General features: G+C 53.7%; 1 protein-coding gene across 1 annotated transcript; it reads left to right on the top strand.

The window, feature by feature from the left end:
- The first annotated feature begins 2,240 nt into the window (after positions 1 to 2,240).
- LOC128808635 (prolactin-releasing peptide receptor-like) lies at positions 2,241 to 5,617 on the top strand. The gene has a single exon (XM_053979973.1). The coding sequence runs from the start codon at positions 3,095 to 3,097 to the stop codon at positions 4,256 to 4,258; it is 1,164 nt and encodes a 387-aa protein (XP_053835948.1). The 5' UTR covers positions 2,241 to 3,094; the 3' UTR covers positions 4,259 to 5,617.
- Positions 5,618 to 10,438: the final 4,821 nt, after the last annotated feature.

Genomic DNA, 10,438 nt, shown 5'->3' with positions numbered 1-10,438 from the left:
TTTGCTTTCATAATGGGGCAGAATAAAGTATCTAACACAATCCACCTGCTGCCTTGTCAGAGCAGGGGAGGGCAGGGCTGACAGAGCACTTTGAGCAGCAAGAGAAGGCTCCCACCCATGCAAACAGGAAAAAATGTGCTTCTCCACAAGCTTGGAGCAAAGGAATCGATCCCACAGAAGCATGAGATGGCAGCACCGTGTGGTACTGCTGAGAATCACAGAATTCCAGGATAGTTTGGGTTGGAAGAGAGCTCAAAGCTCATCCAGTTCCACCCTGTGCTGTGGGCAGGGACAACTTCCACTATGCCAGGCTGCTCCAAGCCCTGTCCAACCTGGCCTTGGACACTGCCAAAGATGAGGCAGCCACAGCTTCTCTGGGTGACCTGTGCCAGGACCTCAGCACCCTCACAGGAAAGAATTTTTTCCCAATATCCACTCCAAACCTTCCCTCCTTCAGCTTATGGCCATTAAATATTCCATCCTCCTTTGGAACTGACAGGGTCTCAGGGATCTCTGGTTATTTCTAGAAACCACCCTGATGACATGGAAAAGAATAAAAATCACAGCAAACTGATTCCTGTCCATCATCTGTACGGGATGGGAGGGACACCAGGATGCCACGGGAGGGGCCTCCAGCTCGACCGTCAGGGTGGGCTGCAGCTTTCAAACCCACCCTTGTACCCCTGAGCCAGGACCTGGGGCGGGGCAACACGAGCTCTGGGAATAAGCGATTTATTCTGCATGCTCTGGAAGCAGCAACGATAATGTCAAAGAAGGTTTTTCCAGCATGAGTCTGTGCAGAGGGAAGAGCTCCCAGCGCTGCAGCCGGGCCACCCTGGCCATGGCACATCCAGGCGGGGATGGAGCCTGTGCCTGCCTTGGGATGGACTCATCATCCTGCTGTCGGCTCCAAAGCCCAGCTCTCCTCTCAAACCAGCCTCTGGCTCTCCTAATCTGATTGTTCTGCTCTTTAAAATTAACAGCAGCTCTCGTCAGGCACTGATATGGAGACAAAGATTATTTTCTTCCTGCTGATTATTTGGCAGGGGTGAGCACTCTCCTCTTGATCGGCTCAGCCAGTTTTAATAACCAGCCCAGCTCCATCAGATTGGGATGAATTAATCACTGTCTTGCACCAAAACTCTCAATTTTCCAGAGCTTCTGTGACTGCTCTGCAAATTTCCATTCCTCTTATCCCCCAAAATTCCAATGGATGATATTTTTTTATCATTTTCCCTTATTTAAGTAAGGCTGACCGTGGTACCCTTTCTCATTTGGGGCAATTCACAATGGCTGGACCGGCCTCACCCCATCCTACACTTGGCCCCTCAGTTGGGCCACTAGCACCCCGGGGCTGGGTGCCCATCACCCTACGGCTGGGCCACCCTCACTCCACTCTTCCCTCACCCCACTCTGCCCTCACCCCACTTTCCCACCCCCTCTTCCGTCGCCCCCGGGCCGGGACACCCCGACGGGGCGGGCGCTGCCGACTCCCGGAGCTCCGCGCGGTCCCTGTGCCCGCCCGCCCCGTCCTCTCCGCGCCTTGCTCCCCTTCCCTGCCGGGAGAATGTCCCTGGATCCGGCCGCGAGGGTGAGGGAGGGGCTCCCCGCAGGCCCCCGGTGCTCCCCGCCGGGCCGGGGGGCGGGATGCGGCTCCACCTGCGGTGCGGGGCGGTGGGATGTGCGCGTCCCCCCGGGTACGTGGAACACCGAGCGCCGTGGGTGGGAACGTCCTGTTCCTCCGGGACTGAAAGGCTCAGGCAGAGTGAAAAAAAAAAAAAAAAAAAAAAAAAAAAAAAAAAAAAAAAAAAAAAAAGGACAAAGCAAGACAACAAAAACCCCACACCATAAAAACCCGGCTGAGATCGGCTGTGCCGGAGCCTCCCGGTGAACACCCTGCGAAGGGAACGCTCCTCCTCACGGGAACATCGGCGGGCAGCGGGCGGCTCCCGGCCCTGAGCACCCCGGACCCCTCGGCAGGTAAGAGCGCTCCGGACTGGGACAGGGGGTCCCGCAGCCACACCCTGGACCCCCCAAACCCCAGCCAGAGCTGAGGGGTTCTGCATCTATCGGAGAGGGAGCAGGACCCCGGCGATGCACAGAAGGGCTGGTTTGACTCTCATGGGTACACGAAGCAGAATTAGAGAATTTAATTGAGCTTCAGAATTTACATTCTGTAAGTTAATGAGCATTTTGGCTCCTCAGCTGCAAGTTTCCTGATGGATTTTGTCCTCCTGCCCCAGGCAGGGCGCGGGGACCTGGAGCTGTGGTATCACAGCGTGCGCCCTGTGAGTGCAGCTGGGATGTAGAAAACCTCAATATCCCTCGGTTAATTACAAGGGTTTCTTAATTAATGCTGATTTGACTCTCCAATGGGGTGAAAAGACTGTCCAGATCCTGGTAAGGGGGATCAAACAATAATTTTGAGAGTGTGGGGCTTGAAAGGAGGGTCCTGGAGGGGAGCTCTTAATTTCCATACATTTTCTGTTGGAATACATTTTCCCCTGTGCTACTCTGAGTGGGTTTGTGGAGGTGCTCAGGGAGCCAGGCACTCCCTCCTTCCCTCCCTCCTATCACAGCTGCCACAGGGAAAGACAGGAGAAGCCAAAGTTCCATGGGTGATGAAGACATAACCAAGGGGATAAAAGAACCCAGTGGGATGGGTTGGGGTGGGAGAGATACAGGAGTGCAGGGAATGGAAAGGATGCTCCTTTCCCATCCCAGCCAGGTGGCATGGGGCTGGTGGGTCAGGGTGGAATTAACTGGGAAAAATAAAAAGCAAGAAATGCAGGAGTGTCTTTTTTTTTTCTGCCTTAAGTCAGCACAGCTCCCAGGTGTGGGAGGTTTCTTGAGCTGATTTCTGTGTCCTGCTGCCCCAAGCTGGCAGATCCCCACAGATCTGTGCTGGCTGCTTGACTATTTCACAGCCAGCTTTCCAACTCTCCTCCATACCGGAGCTCCCCTGTGTCTGTCACAGGGCATCTTCACTCTTAAGCAAGTCATTTAAACCAGCCAGTGTCTCAGCACAGGGCTGTGCAAAAGGCCAAGACTCGGGACAGGTCCTTCTGCCCAGGAGTTCAGCCAAAATGTATTTATGTCCCCTCCAGAGCTCAGAGGCTCATTGTGTTTGACTTTGAGTTGTGGAGAAGCTGCATCAGCCACAGGGGTTCCCATGGCTCAGCTGCCCAATGACTCCTGGCACAACGACTCAGCCCTGATCTTCACCGGCCTGGACCTGCTCCTGGAGCTGAAGCCGCTCTTCATCCCGCTCTACGCCACGCTGGTGGTGGTGGCGTGCATCGGGAACCTCTTCCTCATCCTCCTCATCGCCCTCACCAAGAAGCTGCACTGCACCACCAACTTCCTGATCGGGAACCTGGCGGTGGCCGACTTCATCATGTGCCTGGCCTGCGTCCCCCTCACCGTGTCCTACGCCTTCGAGGAGCGGGGCTGGCTCTTCGGCATGTTCATGTGCCACTTTGTCACCCTGCTGCAGGCTGCCACCGTCTTCGTGTCGGTGCTGTCTCTCACGGCCATCGCCATCGACCGCTACGTGGTGGTGGCGTACCCGATCCGCAGGCGGATCAGCCGCAGGGCCTGCGTCGGCCTCGTGGCCTGCATTTGGCTGCTCTCCATCGCGGCCTCTGTGCCCACCTCACTGCACACCCACTACTTGGACCTCAACGCCATCGGCCACGACATGATCATCTGCGAGGAGTTCTGGAAGCACGAGGAGAGGGAGCGGCTGCTGTACTCGTGCCTGATGCTGCTGCTCTCCTACATGCTCCCGCTGCTGGCCGTGTCCGTCTCCTTCTGTGCCATCACCTACCACCTGCGCAGGAGGAATGTGCCAGGCGCCGCCTATCCCTGCCAGGCCAAGTGGACCAGGACCAAGCACAAGACCTTCCGGGTGCTCACCATTTCCGTGGTCTGCTTTGCCATCTGCTGGCTGCCCCTGCAGGTGGTCAACTTCATCCGGGACATTGACGAGGAGTTCACCATCCTGGACAAGAGGTACGTCAATGTCATCCAGGTCTCGTGCCACCTGATCGCCATGAGCTCTGCCTGCTACAACCCCTTCATCTACGCCTCCCTCCACGACAAGTTCTGGTTCCACCTCAGCAGCTACTTCTACCGCAAGAAGCAGAGCTCCAGGAGCATGTCCTGCAAGGCTTCCCGCTTCAACACCTGCTCCACCCTGGCAGATGCTCCCACCGGGGCCTCAGACAAGATAGCTTTGCAGTCCAGGTTACCTTAGCTGGAGGACCTTGAGGGATTGGGTTGGCGTGGCTCTATATCCCAAACCATGGCTGGGACATACCCCTATATCCCGAATCATGGCTGGGTGTAGTAGGTGTCCAGTGCTACATTTGGAGCACAAAGACTTCACCCCGTGGCTTATGCAGGAGGTGGGTCAGTGTCTGAGCAAGGCAAACACCCATTGTGTAAAAAACTCTTTGGAGAGCGCACGTCTTCATTTTGTAGAATATAGATTGTTCCTAAGCAACAGGCAGCACTTTGTGCCATGGGAAGAGGTCGACTTGCACAGGGAGCCATGAAATTGCTGTGCATTTATCCTTTAAAATTGTGGCTTACTGGTGAAGGCACAATTTAGGACAATGTGCATTCTGCAGGTGCAGATGGGAGCACGTGGCTGCTGACAGCAGGAGGCTGGTTTGGAATGGGTGTGACTTTCATAACCTGCTTGGCCTGCTGGAGGAGCCACCCCTGTAACCAGACAGGGCATCCCAGTTTCTCCAGCCAAAGGTGCAAATGCAGCTGGGCACATCCACGAAGTCATCACTGCTCTTCATGGCCAAGTAGGACTCGAAAGATCTCAAGTGATGAGTTTGCTAGGAATGATGTTTCAAATTCTGTTCCCAGGGAAGTTGAGGTTGGTGTATGTCCACATTCAGGGTCCTGCAGTGGAGGTGGGAATCCCAGTGCCAGGCTGTTCTATCCCAGAAGCTGCCAGATGAAGGGTGGGTTTGCTTGTCAGGGTTCCTCGGTGTCTGAAGTGCCTCTGTGGCCTCTCAGGCTGCTCTGTGCAAGCAGCACATGCAGAAGGCAGCGTCTCCTTACACCCAATTCCCATCTAGGTTTTAACCTCTTGATTTCCCAGGAGAAACCCTTGGGAACAGCCCACAGGCACCAGCACCACCATAGGCACCTCAGCTCAGGGCCGTGGCAGCTCCCAGCTGCCCTGCTCTGTGGGGCCGAGCCGTGACCTCCCACTGCTCCTTGTGCCCAAGGACAGGACTTCAAAGCCCCCAGGCAACAGGTCCTCAGCCCTGCACAGAACCTGCCCATGGCCCTGGCCAGCATCTCCACTTCTGCCAGCAGCTGGGGAGCATCCAGGGCACACACAGCTGGCTGGACCCCAACAGGATCCATAATCCACTCTCCTTACACCCATGCACAAGCTCATTCACCTTCTGGCTGAAGCCCTCATGGTGGCCCTAGAAGGACTCATGATCTTCTGTGGGGTGATGAGCAGAGACAGGGACCCATCTAAAGTAGTGCCAGTGACCTCTGTCCTGTTCCCATAGAGCAGCTCCCTCCTCGGCTTCCTGAAGCTTCCCTGGGCCTGGGCTACTCATCCCGGAGGAGCCAAGCAAGGCAGAAGATCTCTGTTTGTCCTTCCTGTAATAAAGGCTTCGAGAGCTTGGGCTCTGTGTGTGTTGATGTGAATCCCACAAAACCCAGAAACCCTTGACTGCAGCTCAGCCACATCCCAGGAAGATGCCAGCTTGGATATGGTTAGTTCTGTCCCAGTCCTGGGCAGAGGCAGATCCTTGGAGGTCAGGCTGGGATTAGTGCTGGACCAGGTTGCTCCAAGCCCCATACAGCCTGGCCTTAGACACTTCCAGGGATGGGGCAGCCACAGCTTCTCTGGGCAACCTGTGCCAGGGCTTCACCATCCTTGGAGCCAAGAATTTCTTCCCAGTATCCCATTTAACCCTGCCCTCTGTCTGACTGAAGCCATTTCCCCTTGTCCTGTCACTGCTGATGTTGATTCCTTCTCTCTTCATTTCCCCCCAACTCCACCACACATTCATTCCCATCACTGCATTTATCTACAGGACCATTTAAAATCCATACATCCATCCCAGAGAAGAGATCCACAAAGAGGTTTCCTCTTCCATGTTTCCAGACTAGACGAGAATTTGCAGTTATTGAGCACTGGGAGAGAAAACCCCCACCCTCAGGTCCCCCTGTTTAGATGTTTTGCTCATTCCCCAAACTACCTGCAGGAAAAGGGAAAACACTATTTTGGGAGAGTGAGCTAAAAGCTGAGAGACGTCTGAGAATAAACACAGAAATCCCGGAGCTGCAGTCTGTGATTCACAGAAACTGGATATATAAAGGAGAACACGGTTGGTTTTCTTAATGAGAGCAAATTAATCAGATAAATGAGGGAGGAAAACATGTTTGAAGGCTGATTCTGCAGAGCTTTCCTCAGGAAGCTGCTCGAAGCTTTTCTCCCAAGAACCAGGGTGTATAAAGGGGATATTTTGGTTAAATCATCCTCAATTATTAAGAGCTTTGCACAATATTCTCCCTGAGAGTGTTTCTTCCTCCCAAACTCTCTTGTTGGGATAACAGTTGGACTTCATGATCTTAAAGATCTTTTCCAACCTAAACAATTCCATTCTGTGACCCTCTCCTCTACCTGGATTTGGTGCCTGTATCTCTCCCATCTGCCAGGACACAGCCCAGGAAGGGAAAATATTGGTCAGCCTGTTCAAGTGTTTACAGCTTTAAGGGGCAGATAATATAATTGGGGCAGATAATATAATTTATTCCAGTGATGGTCTCTCAAAAGCATTCAAGACATGATTATTTGAAAGAGCTTACCTACAAGTAAGGTATTATTCCCATTATTTGGTCCCTATCCAGGTTTCTCCCATGGCTGCAGATGATGAGGCCCTTTGTCCTGCACTGCAGAATGAATTGAGATGAGGATCAGCTCTAAATGCACACAAAGGATCAACACTGTTTTCATGTGTACTCCTAGAAATTTCCTCCTCTGTCTCCAAAACAGGCACAGCAAACAAAATTAGCCTGGTAATTTTCCATTGACTTTTAGTCCCCTTCTCGCCGTGTTTGTTCTGTCTGGATATCACCAGTGATGACAAAAATCCAGAACAGAGAAGCTCTTCCACTGAGCCAGGATCATTGGTCAAATTTTATCTGTGGATCTGGAAAAAGCTTAGAAATTGCTGATTCATTTTATATTATTATCATTATTATTTTTATTATTACTATCATTATTTCCTGGTTTATTGTGAATAACATTCTGACTCAAGCCACTGCTTCTGATTTCTTTGACAGGGCTTGCAAAACATCTTTTGCATTTCTCTGAGCAAATTCCATGGGCTGTACAAACCGTGGCCAGCTCTCTTCCCAGATCTTGGCTCTGGTTAAAGAGGCAGGTTTGTGACATGTACATGAGTAAATCAGACTTATTTTCACTTCTTTTTGGCTAAAAGCACAGTTGATACAGCTCAGGCTCACAGTAATGACCTGGAATTGGCCCTGGTTTGGGATGGAAGGGACCTTAAATCCCACCCAGTCCCACCCCCTGCCATGGGCAGGGACACCTTCCAGCAGCCCAGGTTGCTCCAAACCCCATCCAACCCGCCCTTGGGTGCTTGGGGGCTGGATCCCACTGGATCAGGCAGACTGAGCACCTTCCCGTGGACATCACCTCTCTGTGAACTGCTGGATCTTCCAGCATTGTTGAATTATTGAAAGCACCACAGGTGATTTATGGATGTACTCACTTCCGACTCATCCCATATTCCCCCGGTGCCTCCTCCTCCTCCTCCGTTGCTGCGAGCGCTCACGCTTTAATTTCTGTGAGCGTAGCAGGCTCTCGCTGCAGCAAATTAACCAAGATTTCCTAAAGCCCAGTTTACTCCTCATTCATCTATTTTATCCATCATCCCACTCCCGCTGCAGATGCCAAGAATCTCCTTAGTCACAGACCACGGTCACCGCGCCCCAGTTCAGGGACAAACCTGGCATTTACCAGACTTAGTTCAACATTGCTCCCCCAAGGTGATGATGAGGGATGATGTGCCTTGTGCCAGTCCCCAAAAACCTACAGACACATCCCTGGCTTGGTGGCACTGCCTGGGACTCTCCAGCATGGCAAAGATTGAGCAGGGCTGGGAGACACTCCAAAACCCTCCCACTCAAAGCAGCATTTTTACTGCAGGCTAATATCCAATTTTTGGTGCAACGAGGTAGACACAGACATTTCCTGCAGTGGGGATGGATGGAGTCATCCCACAACCCCTGGCAGCAGAGAACTCGGGGTGATGCTGCAGCCAGATCCCCCCCCAGGCAGGGGGGGTTGTTCTCCCCTGGATGCTCCAGCCCGTGTCCCGGCTGTGATGAGCGGGATGAGGCCGAGGCCACGCACAGCGTGAGGGTGACGGGCGCTAATTCCACATAATTCCACAGATGAGGTGAGCGCTGATTGCCACGCAGGGAAGCGCTGCAGAGCGGCTCTTGGTTGCCATAGGAACCATCAACCTCCTGGGAAAAGCCAAATTACTGGATCGAGGCGGCTTCTGTGGCGGTGACAGTGAGGGGCTCTGCATGGTGACACCCTCCTGCTCCAGGAATGGAACCAGGGCAACCTCAGGAGGTGAAAGATGGCAGTGGGGATGCCTAAGGCTCCAGGGAAACCTTGGAGCCCCTTCCTGTGCCTAAAGGGGCTCCGAGAGAGCTGCAGAGGGATTTTGGACATGGGCCTGGAGCGACACGAGGGAATGGCTTCCCACTGCCAGAGGGCAGCATGGGAGATTGGAAAGAAATCCTTCCCTGTGCAGGTGCTGAGGCCCTGGCACAGGGTGCCCAGAGAAGCTGTGGCTGCCCATCCCTGGAAGTGTCCAAGGCCAGGCTGGACAGGGCTTGGAGAGCAACCTGGTCTAGTGGGAGGTGTCCCTGCTCAAGGCAGAGGCTGGGATGGGATGGGATGTCCTGGCAGGGGAACAAAGGGTCCCTGCAGATTTTACCAGGGTTCTGAAGGGCTCTGCATTGCCAAGAATGTGCAGGATGTTGATAAAGCTCCAAAGTTCTGAACTAGAATCCTCACAGCTCTTTATCCCAAAAATGTGGCAAAAAAAAAAAAAAAAAGATATTGCAATAATCCCACTGGGTTGCAACAAGAACCTGGTGAAGCAAATGGATGAATTTTCAAGATTTACCCTTAAACTCACCCCAAAACACAGCCTGGTCCTTCTCAGTTCATCAGGAACCATCACCTCCTGGGCCACCCTGAGCCTGAAGCAACACCTGGAAATACCCAGGCAGGTTTACTAGCGCTCATCCCTCCTGCATTAACAAGAAATCTTAATCTCTCCCCTTGCCATGGGGTGTTTCCAGGCTGACAGCTCCCTCCCTCCATGGAAGACGACACAGTTCCTGCGTCTCCATAATTATTTACATGTGGGCTGTGTTTATTGGCAATTAAACGGTTCGGTGGCTCCGAGACATCAGTCTCCTCTAAACATGTTGTCTGCCAGACTGCTTCCTGCCGGCAGGGGAAGCATGGGATGGGGAATTCTGCCGAGCCCTCCGGGGCCGCGTGTGGATGGGAGGGAGCAGCTGGCAGAGCCCCCCGGAAAGATGATGCTCTAACGGAGCAGGTTTGGAATTGGGAGCCACGGGGAGGGGTGGGGATGGGTTAAACATTGCGCAAACAGGCGGAGCTGAGCCCTGGAAGATCAGAGGGGTGGCAGGGATGGGGTGTGCAGGAGTATCCCAGGCTGGAGCAGGGAAGGGAGGGATGTGACAGGCCGGGATGGGGCCGTGGGACCGTGCAGTGTCCCCGCCAAGGCAGCTTTGAAGAGTTACAAGTCTTCAAAGACCCACTGCAACGCTGCAGGGCTCACTCTTGCTATTGCAGGACTTGGTTAAAGCGATTTTTCATACGGAATTGTCTGAAGCCATCGAGCGGAGGGCGGATTCCTGCAGAGCTGCTCCAGGGAAGGCTCCGGCTCCGGCCGCGGTGCTCACAGACTCTGTGTCTCTGCAGCACCGTCCCGTCAGAGCCAGGATTTTCCTGCCGTCCCGCAGTCCTGGCTCCAGGGGGCTCTTTGTGAGCACTCAGCAGCACAGACCCCCCAGCCCTGCCCTGCTGCCAGGGCTCTGCCACAAACCAGATGGTTTCACGGCCACCCCAAGTGTCCCCAGCTCCTCATCCCCAGCTGCTGCTTCCTTCAAAGCCCCCAGCCCCCAAAAGCCTCCTGAGCCCCAGGATCCCACAGAACACCTTGATTCTGGATGGGGCTTGGAGAAACCTGGTGTATTAGAAAGTGTCCCTGCCCATGGCAGGAGGTGGGACTAAATGATTTTTAAGGTCTGTTCCCACCAAAATCATTCTGGGATTCTCCCCAAAGGTCAGGCTTGCTGGGCTCTCATC

The sequence above is a fragment of the Vidua macroura genome, chromosome 6 (assembly GCF_024509145.1).
Source record: "Vidua macroura isolate BioBank_ID:100142 chromosome 6, ASM2450914v1, whole genome shotgun sequence".
Classification (NCBI taxonomy): domain Eukaryota; kingdom Metazoa; phylum Chordata; class Aves; order Passeriformes; family Viduidae; genus Vidua; species Vidua macroura.
The sequence above is the reverse complement of the archived record's forward strand: the minus strand, read 5'-3'. Positions and strand labels throughout refer to the sequence as shown.